Here is a 13,009-nt window from a genome sequence, read left to right on the forward strand (position 1 = left end):
TATATAGATTATATTTTTATTTGAAATTTTTTTAAGAGCTAGATGATAACCTTCTCCATATCACATAATTGTTTTAGAATTTTTTATGACAATTTTGATAGTATTTTGAATTTTGAGAACATTAAAACACATTATCTTTTTATTTTTAAATGATGACACGTGGCAGCGACAAGAGTCTAAATATGCAACTTTTTAAAACAGCCGTATTTATGTATAATTTTTTGATTTAAAAAATAAAAAACTCTTTTGTTGTACATCACGGTTTTGCTCTCGTTTCATACGGCCCAGAGCAACAAAACCCTCGGTACGGCAGCAGGTACAGTGAAGAACCCCGTCCCAACGGAACGCCGCCACCTCCCAGGCCCAAACGGCCGTCGAACGGTCGAGAGTAACGAAAGGAGGATAAAAAAATTAAATAAATAATCAGACCTAGCGAGCCGAACCAATAAAGTGAGCGAGCGCAAACCAAAATCAGTTCTTCCCCGGTGCCGAACGGCGGCGCAGCCGAGAGCCCGAACCAGCTCGCACCGCGTCCGCACCCTCTCCCGCGCCGTCACCGCCCAATTTCGCAATCCCGCCTCCCCGCCCGGACGCGCCGCCGCCTCTCCTGCGGCGAGGTGGAGGCGGTGGGAGCCCGGCCCCATGGCGAGCGGCGGCGGGGACGACGACGCGGGGGTGAAGCGCGTGGCGGACCGCTACCTGAAGCGCGAGGTCCTCGGCGAGGGCACGTACGGTATCGTCTTCAAGGCCATCGACACCAAGGTCCCCCCCCCCCCTCTCCTAAACCCTCCCCGTTCTCGGCTGATCTGCGGGCGGCCGTCGGGAAACGAGAATTCGAGCTTGGTTTGTTCAATCCATATGCTCGGCGCGGGGGCGGGCGCTCGTGCGATTGAGCTTAGGGGGTCGGAGGGTTTTGGCCGTGGTAGCTCCTAGATTGGCGTTTCTGAATTGACTGTGGTTCACTGTGGATTGGCTATGGTCGTTGTACTGCGGAGGCCGGCCAGGACGGGCTCCCCACTAGCGTGATTAGCACTGATGAGAGCAGAATTCGCGTGGTTTTGTTCAGCTATGCGCTGATTTAGCTGGCGGTGTTGACCCTCTGATGGGTTTTTAGCTTTAGTCTGGTTTTGGCGTCTTTGTTGTAGCGAAGTTTCAGGCTATCTCATCTAATGTGAAGGGGATAGATTGGAGGTTGTATTGGTCCATCTGTGGGACAGCAGGGTTGCTTAATTTCCTCTGGACTCATGTAATTTTTAATTGTAGGGATCTAATCAGACAATAGATGTGGGGTGTGTTCTCAGTTCTCCTGAGTTCATTTTATGAAGTATCTGCACTTATGAATTTAGCATTGTCACAATTTATTCTTCTCTTAAGTTAATTTTATGAAGTTTCAGTGCTTGTGCATTTAGTGTTGCCATAGCTTATTCTTCCCACTGCTGGTGATGCTCTTCAGATTTTACAGTGGCATTTTGTTCTGTTTGAGCTATTGTTCACGGGATGTTGCATGATGTTCCTTTTCAGACTGGGAACACAGTTGCGATTAAGAAAATCAGGCTAGGGACGTACAAGGAAGGTGTGAACTTCACTGCATTGAGGGAAATTAAACTGCTCAAGGAGCTGAAAGATCCTAATATTATAGAGCTAATTGATTGTTTCCCTTACAAGGGAAACTTGCACCTTGTATTTGAGTTTATGGAGACTGACTTGGAAGCTGTCATACGAGATAGGAACATTGTATTGTCTCCAGCTGACACAAAATCATATGTTCAGATGATGTTGAAAGGTCTAGCTTTCTGCCATAAGAAATGGGTGCTACACAGGTACTTACTATCTTGCTAATTTTCTTTTAAAGAAAGCAACCTTTGACAAGCTGTTGTGCTGCAGGGATATGAAACCAAATAATTTACTCATAGGTCCTGATGGGCAGCTCAAGCTTGCTGACTTTGGTCTGGCACGTATATTTGGAAGTCCAGGAAGGAACTTCACTCACCAGGTTCTTTTTGATAGACTAATTTGTATATGCATTCAGTTGATTATGCCCTGAAACCCCAGAAGCTGGTCGCAGAAGCAAGGTGCACTGAGAGCACCTTGCTGTATCATTATCGTTTCTTATGCGGTGTGTTCCTTTGAGCCATATGGATATTTCTGATTAATGGCTATGATTTTCATTTTATCAAAGAAGAAACATGGCATGTGCTAGCCAATATCTGTTGATCTTATGCATTTTTTTCCTTGCAAGAACAGTAATAATTGGGACAGTGCCAGTTAGGTAAATTTATTCTAGTTTTTTTTCCTTAGTTTAGTGTAACTTAATTTAGAGCTCTATTGTAGCCCTCTTAAGTAGCAATTGTCTGCTAAATTTGAACAATATGATGCCTTAAACAAGCAAAGTAGCCTTGTTACTGCTGACTTTCTCAGGAAGTGAAAAATGCTTAATTTTGTACGGAGCAAAATACATATACGCGAGTAGTATATTATTATATCTACTTCATACATGGGCTTTTAGATTGCTGTTTGCTTTGCATGACCCAGTTAGAAAAAAATGCTAAAAAAACTTATTTGGGAAGTATACTTCCAACCGGAGTCACCTTTGCTGATTAGGAAAGATGCTAAATATATTATTCATTTACGAAGGACAGTTTCTTACATAAATCACCATTTCTGATTTTCATTTGAACATTACATCTCAATTGGAAGTTCTGCTAATCATAGTTCCTATTCAATAATATTAAATATTATGCTGTCAAGGACCATCTCTAGTTCTCTATGCCTAGCACTTACATGTGGTTTACCACAATGTGTTTCCCTTGTGTTTTATTCCTTTAACTTGAGTTATTTTGTCCTGGCACCAGTGGGCATTTGGATTTTAACTGTTTTCACATGCAGGTCTTTGCACGTTGGTACCGTGCACCAGAATTATTATTTGGCTCGAAGCAGTATGGATCTGCAGTGGATATTTGGGCTGCTGGATGTATTTTTGCTGAACTGCTTCTTCGCCGACCCTTTCTCCAGGTTTAACAGCCTCTTAATTTCTTCTCAGTGGAATAAATTTGGTTGTTCATTCCATTCTATTTAAGACTAAGAAATGTTTGTGTGCTCAGAATTTAATATGTGCATGGCTAAGTTCATTGTCCATTGATGATGTAACAACTGCACGTGTTGACCTGATTTGTACCTCAAATTGTCATCTTTTTATATGGATTAGTAGATTTGATCGGTAAGATAAACGGCGGCAGCGCACTCGCCCTCTCGCAGAGGCTCTGAGCAGCTGATTACATGGAACTTTCTTGTTTATTCATTGCCTGCTTCTCCGAACAACCACAGCCCATTATATAAGGCTGGTACCTAATCAACTCACAATCTTATCTCTAACAAATCTTATCTCTAACCTTAATGAATCTAACTATCCAATCTTTATCTCTAACAATATCTAATGAATGCAACTGATAAATTTATCTCTACTCTGAAGCCTGATCTGCGTTTTTTGTTGGACGTGCTGCTGCCTAGCCGCACACGAATCACCTCCTCGTACGGCCACTGCGCTGATGGACTGGCCCGATGCCCAGCCCATAACATTGCATCCCTCCTGACACGCAGCTCGAGGACGAGTTGCTAGGCGATGGCCACGATCGAAGACCTTGTTGGCTCCAAATGGACGCGAGGCTTGTAAGCAAGCATTGGAGTGTCACAGTCAGGATGATGGTGGTGTTGGTTGCAGTTGTCATTAGGAGATTGAGTGACCCAAGCCGAGCTGCACGTAAACTCCTTGCACAACCTGATGGCGCAACAGTGGAGCACACACGATGATGACATGCTCGTTTGCTAGGCAGCTGGCGTGTTCCACTTCCACACCATTGAAGGCATGACGTCGGTCGGCGGCGAGGCGAACATCGAAGACGTCCCAACAATCGTGCACATGCCCTCAATGGCGAGCTTATTGGCCCAGCTTGAACATGCAACATCATAGTCGCCTTAGCCAGAGCCGTGACACCGTCTAGTTGCTGGGCAGCTTGGTCAGCAAAGCCGTCGACGTTGTTGCGGTGCAGGATCTCCGAGCTATCGATTATGAAGTCGGCGCCAATGTAGGGAACCACAACCTAATTGTCGATGATGGATGGAATCTCCCGGTGATTGGCATGGAGGCTGATATCCGTGTGCATGAACTTGATCTGGTGCTCTTGTCATGGACTTCAGTTGTCTCAATGTCATTGCCCACGCCCTTGTTGATGGCCATAGATGCCTCTGCCACGGTAGACAACTGCAACACCACAGCAGCCTTCGGCGGTGGTGGCGCAGAACCTCCGACATCGCCCATGCCAGAGCCACTGGGTTCGTGCACGAGCTGCTTGCTCAGCAGCTAGTTGACAACCACGTTGAGGGAGGAGAATTTGGTCTGGATGTGGGAGATCTCATTATTGTGGCGGTCGATGGCAAGCAGAATCTGGTCGAGCTTGGACGTGATGTTGGCCATGGTTGTAGGATCGCCCATGACTGATACCAAAGATGATATGGATTAGTAGATTGGATCGGTAAGATAAATGGCAGCAGCACACTCACCCTCTCGCAGAGGCTCTGAGCAGCTGATTACCTAGAATTTTCTTGTTTATTCATTGCCTGCTTCTCCGAACAACCACATCCCATTATATAAGGCTGGTACCTAACCAACTCACAATCTTATCTGTAACAAATCTTATCTCTAACCTTAATGAATCTAACTATCCAATCTTTACCTCTAACCATATCTAATGAATGCAACCGACAAATCTTTATCTCTACTCCGAAGCCTGACCTGCATCTGCTGTTGGACGTGCTGCTACCTAGCCACATGTGAATCACCTCGCCGCACGGCCGCTGCACCGATGGACTGGCCCAATGCCCAGCCCATAACATTTTCATAGCATGACTAGACTGTTGTTTCAATAGGAAAGACTGGTAAATGGTCTGGCCCTGGTGAGATGATAGGACATGCTACAATCAGCCTTCTTTGAACTGCTAAGTAATTAAATTGGACAAAACTCCCTAATGGAGAGTAAAAATAGTTGCCTCTGTGAGGATCAAAACTTAGACTGAAGGTCGTATAAAACAGGAAGTTAAATGCACCCAGCCATTTACTAGACGTGTCAACAGAAATGAACTATAGCAACCCAATATATGTAGCTTCACATGTATTAAGCTTGGCTCTAATTTCTGTTCACTCATTATCTGTATACATTATGTACGGGTACAATTACTTTGAATATAAATCTTCATAATCTTTTAGCTTGACATTTTGAGAATCACCAGTACCAGTGAAACAGTTATTGCAGTCTCAGCTGGTTAGTATGGTTTTGGTAACTGTATTCTACAGAAATGGCCAACACTAGGCTATACACGATGTAAAATTATTCCTTTTCTATCACAAACTATTAAAGGCTAAAAGAGTGTTGTGTGGATTTTGCTTTCTTGAAAAGCTATGTCATCATTTTTTCTTGCTTCCTTCCTTAATGCGTTTTGAATGAAATATGTTGCTTAAAAGTGCGTACATGAAGGATCATTGTAGCACTTAAAAGTTGACATTTGTGGACAGCTCTTCAATGTTAAAAAAAAGAGTAAAATGCACCAGCGGTCCTTAAACTTGTCCCATTGTGTCATTCAGGTCCCTGAACTCTTAAAATGCAGATCTGGGACCCTAAACTTATTAAGTGTGCCACTTGAGGTCCAAATCTCCCGAATAACATGCACCTGCCTATGTGGCACGCTTAAACATGCTAATCTGGATCCCTAGAAATGCTGGGAGATTTGGACCTCGAGTGGCACACTTAACAAGTTTAGAGTTTAGGAACCTGGATGACACCGCGGGACAAGTTTAAGGACCCCAGGTATATTTTACTCTTAAAAAAGATAGTACCAAATCTACCATTTTTTTCTTATTCTGTAATTTGTTGTTTAATTTATGTGAGATCTGTCATCTTTGGTTTTCAGTAAGGAAGAAAAGTGTTCGTTATTCTAGCTTCTCACTAAGGTGATACTTCTTCATCGTATTTGCATTTTCCGTGTTGTCTCGAAGGTGGATTATTGCAGCATGTGCTCTGAGGTCTAAAAACGTCATTGTCATGTAGTGGGTCTGAACTAGATCTTACAAACTCTTTTATGGAGAAAGCTAGTGCACCGGTAAGGCCGGTAACCAGTCTTATCTGTGCCCAGCGGTAATTTTTTTCTAAATGGTAGAGTTAACACTACAGATCACTATGCTTTAGTTGGCTTGTTGAACGACTTACCTAAATTCTAACACTGGAATCCTATATTAAACTCAACGAGTAGCAATTCCATTTTGGTAGTGACAATTCAAGGAGCTTAAGTTTAAGGGACACCTGAGTCACTAAAAGTTAATGCTGCAGGGTACTAGTGACATTGATCAACTTGGGAAGATCTTCGCTGCATTGGGAACTCCAAAGTCTTCTCAATGGCCGGACATGGTTTATCTTCCAGATTATGTTGAGTATCAATTTGTCGCTGCACCTTCTCTTCGTTCATTGTTTCCGATGGCCAGTGATGATGCTTTAGATCTTCTATCAAAAATGTTTACATATGACCCAAAAGCAAGAATCACTGCTCAGCAGGCTTTAGAACACAGGTGCACCCATGTGACTGATTGGAAACACAAGTTTTGTTCTCTTGCTTGCATGCATGATAAACTATGTTTTGTTTCCTTTGAAGGTACTTTTCATCAGTACCAGCTCCAACAAAACCATCACAGCTTCCAAGGCCATCGCGGAAGGGAGACTCGGGGAATAACAAGATACCAGACCTGAACCTGCAGGACGGCCCTGTGGTGCAGTCCCCGCCAAGAAAGTTACGGAGGGTGACAGCGCATGAAGGGATGGAAGGTAATATGCACCGGGTGGATAAAGCGGAAGAGCATCCTTCAGGGGCGAGGCACACTGATGACATGTCCAGTCAGAGTGCTAGAATTCCAATGTCTGTTGATGTTGGAGCTGTGTTTGGCACACGACCAGCTCCTAGACCAACCTTGAACAGGTAAACAGCACTAGCCTTGCTGAGTAAAACTTGTGTCAATGTTTATGCGAGCAACGTCGCTATTCTTGATGCATATAAGTTTTGTCTACTTGGCTCTCTTTTCATGGGAAATAATTGAACATGCCAACCTCCTGTTTTGCAGTGCTGACAAGTCCCGTTTAAAACGAAAACTTGATATGGATCCAGAATTTGGATACGGAGAGTAAACGAAACAAGTTCACAGGCACTATTGTTTTCTTACTGGCATGCTCAATTTTAAACTATTCTTTGGGAGACAGTTTGACTATTTACCAACAAAAGAGGATCTGTTGAAAGCCATAGAACTTCACTGAAGGATGCTGACAGTCAACTGAGCTGTTATGAATTAACTGTACAGCCGGCTCATCAAGAGGAAATTGAAGCTAATTTACTCTGAGTTGTGCACAGGAGCCGAATTCCGTAAGGAAGGCTCCTAAACCTATATGCTTTATGGGATGCATCATGAGCTGAGAATGTGTGATTTATGGGATACATCATGAGCTGAGAATGTGTGATTTATGGGATACATGAGTTTGCTCTTGTTAGAATGTGTTTGCTTGTACGTGTTTGCAAAGATTGTGCCGAAATATTTGGTTAATTTTCTGTGGTGTCAAATTTCATTCTATTCTTGTACGGACACTGAGCTGTGAGCATTTTTCAGTCGGATGTATTCGGTAAACTAAGAGCAGCTTGTATTATTTGACACGTTTCCCTGTGACATGATAAAGCACTGCATGACGAAAAAGGAAAAATGTTTAACGATTTTCTGTTATATAATTACAATGTGTATTTTTTTACACTGAATTGCCCATGCTCAAATATTTACTATAATTTTGTTGAGAAAGATGCATGGTATGTGCTGATCTAAATGGAACTGTTAATGAGGGTTTGCGTGTTCCAAGCTGGCTTTTGACTTGTTGCTCGCGCACGAATTATAAGGGATCATTGAGTTTGAGCGGTTGTATCAGTACGATGGCGGCGATAAGGGCTAATGTGAGTATCGTACCCAGCGTTTGCATCGCTTTAGCACCTGAAGTAAATACTATGATCCCTCATACAGTCATCCCTGAGCACCTAAAGAGAGTAATATGGTGGTGGACGCATTACCACCTTTTTTTTTTTCTAATTGCAATACCACTGGTAGTTTTTTTTTTCTGTAACCTAAATGATACTCCATCACCTAAATATAAGTCATTTTAGTTTTAGGATTCCTGTTGGTCAAGCTTTTTTTTTTTTACTTAAAATCAATATGAAAAAAATACGTAGATTGATAACATAATATTAATATCACTAGATTCATCATGATAAATTCATTCGTAATATATAATCATTTTATTTGACATATTATATGTTTATGGGAATTGCTAATTAAAATATCACAATGTAGATCATATGGATGTCCTAAACGATTTATTATTCGGCTTTGAGTGATTATTATTTAAATGAGGAATTTATACAATTGTGTTGATTTTTTTAAAGTACTTGCCACTAAGTGTGGTGTTGGTGTCATACTTTTTAGTGGATAGTAATTGATTTCTCTCTCCTCTAGCTTACCACTAGCATCATGCAATCCACATGGGTTGTGAGTAAAACAAAGGTAAGTTAAAATGAGCGGCTCAATTATATGAGTGGGTTCCACAAACTAAAATATTAAATCGTTCCGTTAACTTTACGTTTTGTGCTTTATAACTGGTAGTCCTAGACTTCCCTAAGTACAGGAGCTCGTTTCACAAACTAAACTATTAAATCCTTCCAACAACTTCTTTACACAACCGATCAATCTGGACTTCACTCAAGTATATGAGCTGGTTCCACAAACTAAAATATTAAATTCCAACAACTTTTTTTATTTTTTTTAAGATCACACAAAGTACATCTTCGGATGACAATCGGATAAAAAAGCACATATAGAACTCCCCCTGCCCATACATATCAATATTTTCTCAGCCCCCGCAGGCATATCCATTAAGGCCCACGGGCGAAGAAGCAAGAGCATACCCATCGCCCGCGGGCTCGACACCTTGACGGCCGAGGCAGCCACCGCGTCGATCCCGACGCTGGTCAGGGCGGCTATCGCGATGGTCGCGTGCTTGCTGGGGAGGTCACCGAGGCTGCAACTCGCAGGCCGGTGGCCACCACAGATTTTACGGTGATCTCATAGATCTCGTCTCCACCATGCAAATCAAGACGGGCACCACATATATCTGAATGCTGCCCAACAGATCTCGGCGGCCATCCACGATGACTACACCACATCCACCATGTAGGTGTAATACCGAATTTTAAAAAAAAGAAATGAAAAGAGTTTTGACCCAAAAGTTGACTTTTTGATCCGTGACTCGTATGGACGATCGGAGACCGTGGTTGCGTTCATCTCGTCGAGACGAACCCATTTTGCTATTCATATATCCGTTCCGGGTACTTTGTGACCTGTAGCAAGTCCAATAAATTTAGACCGTTAGTTGTTTAAAAAAATAAAATAAAGGATAAGTATCGGCCGATCCATCCAGACTTTTCAGCACTTGTGCTTCGCGTTTCTCTCTCTCGCGCGCGTCTCTCTCTCTCTGTCGGCGCCGAGCTTCCACGGTGCGTGTTCTGCGCTGGGCTGCTCACCGGCCGACCTGCTTGCTCCGGCCGTCGTGCCCCTGCTGTCGCCGTCGCGCTCGTCGCCGTGCACCGGCCGAGTTCCCGCCGCCGCGCCGCGCGTTGCCGAGCCGCCGTGCGCCGCGTGCCTGCGCTGCTGCTGCTGCCGGCGCCGCCGCTTGCACACCGCCTGCCGTGCGCCACCGTCCGTCGCCGGCCGCCGTGCCTCTGCGCTGTGAGAAGAAGCAAGCACAGGAGAAGCAAGCAAGCAGCCGGTGGGAGAAGGAAGCCAGGAAGGAAGAGAAGAAAAAGAAAAAGAAAAGAAAAGGAAAAGAAAAAGAGGGAAAAAAAAAGGGGAAGAAAAAAGAGAAGAAAAAGAAAAAGAGGAAAAATTGGAAATTTCGGAATTTCGTCGGATTCGTCGTCAATCTTTTGAAGACGATTTCTCGGTAATTTCTGGATGTTTGTGATTGAATTAAATCAAATCAATCAATTCCTGTCGTATCATTTCATGTGATCAATAGTCTGATTCGTTTCGATAATCGTTATTGATTCGAAGATACGACATCCGAGTCGAAGTATTCTTTTCATTCATCGGAGTGAAGTCTAATTAGTGGAAATTTTTGGTTCGACTCTGAGTTGGAAATAGTGTATCATTTCATGTGATACAGTTTTTTGTTTAGTTTTCCGAAATATAGGTGTACCGATGGCGTGGACGTTATTCTTTTTCGGTAATTGGTTTAGGTGCTTTTAGCTATTTGGAGTCGGTGTCCGCCGAGGTTTAGCCGTACGTTGTGGCTTATTCTTCACTCTTTGTCTAAGCTAGAGGGGGGGTCTTACTCGGCGTCTAGCAAGCTAGTTGGTAAATGTCTTTGAAGCCTTCGGTTGTCGAACGCTGGGTTTTGGCGTATTAGCGTGCATCCTCTTTTATTTCGTCGTTGCGGCGTCGTTGTGCTAATAGTGTGTTTGTTCAAGTGGTGTGACCTCACGTCACGACTAGCGCCCGACTTCATCGTCGGTAAAAGCAAGTGAATGTATTGTATGACTACGTTTTAACCTATTATTGGGTTGCCTACATTCTTTAATTACAATGCATTCATTTGATCTGAATAACTGATTATGAGCTGGTTACTATGTTGTTTACTTTTTCAGAAGTTTATGAGCTGGTTACTATGTTGTTTACTTTTCCAGAAGTTTACTCGATGATTGATTTATGAAGTGCAGTAAGTACGATATGCCATTCTGCAGTTGTTCATTATTGTTTTATGCAATGTTTTTTTAAGTCTCAAGTATTTTCCGGGAGTTATGTTGGTTATGCTTGAAGCACGTCATACATATACATCTCATGCATTAGAAGTTTGTCGTCGTCTTCTGGCCGCGATCGTACCGGTACAGTACCGTATGTCACCCGAGGAGGGGTACGGTGCACACCCTTACGTTACCCGAGGAGGGGCAAGGGTGAGGAGAGCATGTCATGTGCATGGTTATGTCTTCTTATGAAATTCAATGAATCATTCACATCAAATCTTATTTCCTTTAGTTAGCTTGTATATAGATATATATGCGGCTCTGAAGGCTTATACCAACCGAATGTTAAAATGTTTAATGTTATCGTTGGACTTGCTTAGTCATAATTGTTTCTCCTAGTGTTGGCGGTCTGTTTCGTTACTAGTTTCTATTTAGAATTGTTAGCACATTCAACTATGGCTAAATAGCTTTTTGTTAAAGTACCTTTCACTTGCTGAGATTTTCGAATCTCACCCGTGCTTTCTTTCCAAGTTCCTTTTGAGGTGTCAAACGCTTGCGGGATGGGTAGCTACACATCGCCTGCGCGTTCCCTTTTTTTTGGGCTAAAATTGATGCCCTGTCAGATATTGTCTTTTGCCCTATAATGTATATATAGTGAGTTTGATGATGGTTTAGTGGTTTGATCGAGGCTTGTACCTTGTTTTCTAGGATCTTATTTTTTTTTTGCTAGTGTGATATTCTATATCTGTTCTGTCTGGTTTGTTGTTGCCTGTTATACCTCCACTTTCAGGGGAGGTACTGCCGAAATTTTCCCTTAGCTTTTGGCAGATTTGTAGGTTGGTCTAAGTGACCTTCCGGGCTTGTTTTGGTCCCCGGGGTGTTACAGTAGGTCTAGGAGAGAGTGGCGAGAAGGTGTCAGGAACCAAATTAGCAGAGAATACAAACGTCATTCGGAATCCCATCGCAGCAGCAAGAATCTCTAACCTCGATGCAGTAATCTGAGGGGCAAAGAAACACCACTGCAGCTAGCTCAAATGCACCCAACAACACGGCTCAACTCACAGCCTCCGCCAAAATGTATCCATCCAAGAACCCCCAGCATCCTCTCCCCATTTCTCCTCACCACCCAGCAGCAAGGGGCGGAGCCAGAAATCAAACATAAGGGGCCAATTTTTTAATATTGATAACAATTATGAGTTGATTCTGGTGTCACATTTTCTCATACTCACATCGCTCTCATCTAATAAAAATCCTTAAAGTTTAAATAATTTACTCACTTTTGCATCCACTCTCGTCTTCCACCATCTCTGCCTTGTTACCGGCTACAAATATGAGACTAATTTTACTAATAAAAATAAATAAAGAAATTAGGAGGAAAATTAGTGGATAATCTTCTTCTCCTTTTTTGGACCCCATTTGAAATCAAATTACGATATAACTCCTGACGTATTCTTTCGGCGGCACTCCTATTATACATCCATATCTTTATATCTTGAGTTTGTGCTGATGTTATTGCGTCTAATGTTTATATTTTTGTTGTAATGCACATGCACTTAGCTAGTGTAGTTATAATTCTTACTTGTTGATATTGTGTCGATGCACATTGCCAGAGTATAAGGGTTGGGGTATGATAGAGCTTCCAATATAAGTGGTGAATTCAATAGTTTTTATAAACTCATTAGAGATGAGAACCCATATATTTTCTATGTTCATTGTTTTACTCATCAATTACAGTTAGTAGTCGTTTTTATTATATGTTGTTGCACATCTATTCATGAGTTCTTTGAATATGTTAATATGATTATGACCACCACTAGTGCATCTTGCCGAAGGAACGATTTTTTGTCTAGAAAGCACCATGAAAATTTATTGAGAAAATTAGATATTGGGGAGATTTTCTCAGGTAGAGGGAAACATCAAGAAACTAATTTGACCAGACTAAAGATACTATATGTGGCTCTCATTACAAAACTTTACTCCATATTAAATTGATGTGGGTTGCGGTGATATAGGTGCTAGACCTTGGGCAAGAAGATGCTCACAATCCAACATCAGCAGGTGGTTTGATGAGAACAATGGAGAGTTTTAACTTTATGTTCATTATAAAGGTAATGCTAATTTTTTCCATATTACAAATGAGTTA

The 13,009-nt window shown here is 42.4% G+C and overlaps 1 protein-coding gene across 1 annotated transcript; it reads left to right on the forward strand.

Moving 5' to 3' along the window:
- The first annotated feature begins 426 nt into the window (after positions 1 to 426).
- LOC133928824 (cyclin-dependent kinase D-1-like) lies at positions 427 to 7,832 on the forward strand. Its single transcript, XM_062375319.1, has 7 exons — positions 427 to 762; positions 1,522 to 1,820; positions 1,885 to 1,993; positions 2,887 to 3,012; positions 6,378 to 6,613; positions 6,697 to 7,017; positions 7,160 to 7,832. The coding sequence occupies exons 1-7, from the start codon at positions 643 to 645 to the stop codon at positions 7,221 to 7,223; spliced, it is 1,275 nt and encodes a 424-aa protein (XP_062231303.1). The 5' UTR covers positions 427 to 642; the 3' UTR covers positions 7,224 to 7,832.
- The last annotated feature ends 5,177 nt before the right edge of the window (positions 7,833 to 13,009 follow it).

This window comes from Phragmites australis, chromosome 9 (assembly GCF_958298935.1).
Source record: "Phragmites australis chromosome 9, lpPhrAust1.1, whole genome shotgun sequence".
Lineage (NCBI taxonomy): Eukaryota > Viridiplantae > Streptophyta > Magnoliopsida > Poales > Poaceae > Phragmites > Phragmites australis.

Coding starts and splice junctions, on each gene's coding strand:
- LOC133928824 (XM_062375319.1), top strand. CDS start 643: ATGGCGAGCGGCGGCGGGGACGACGACGCGGGGGTGAAGCGCGTGGCG. Junction 763..1,521: donor TCAAGGCCATCGACACCAAG/GTCCCCCCCCCC, acceptor GTTCCTTTTCAG/ACTGGGAACACAGTTGCGAT. Junction 1,821..1,884: donor AAGAAATGGGTGCTACACAG/GTACTTACTATC, acceptor GTTGTGCTGCAG/GGATATGAAACCAAATAATT.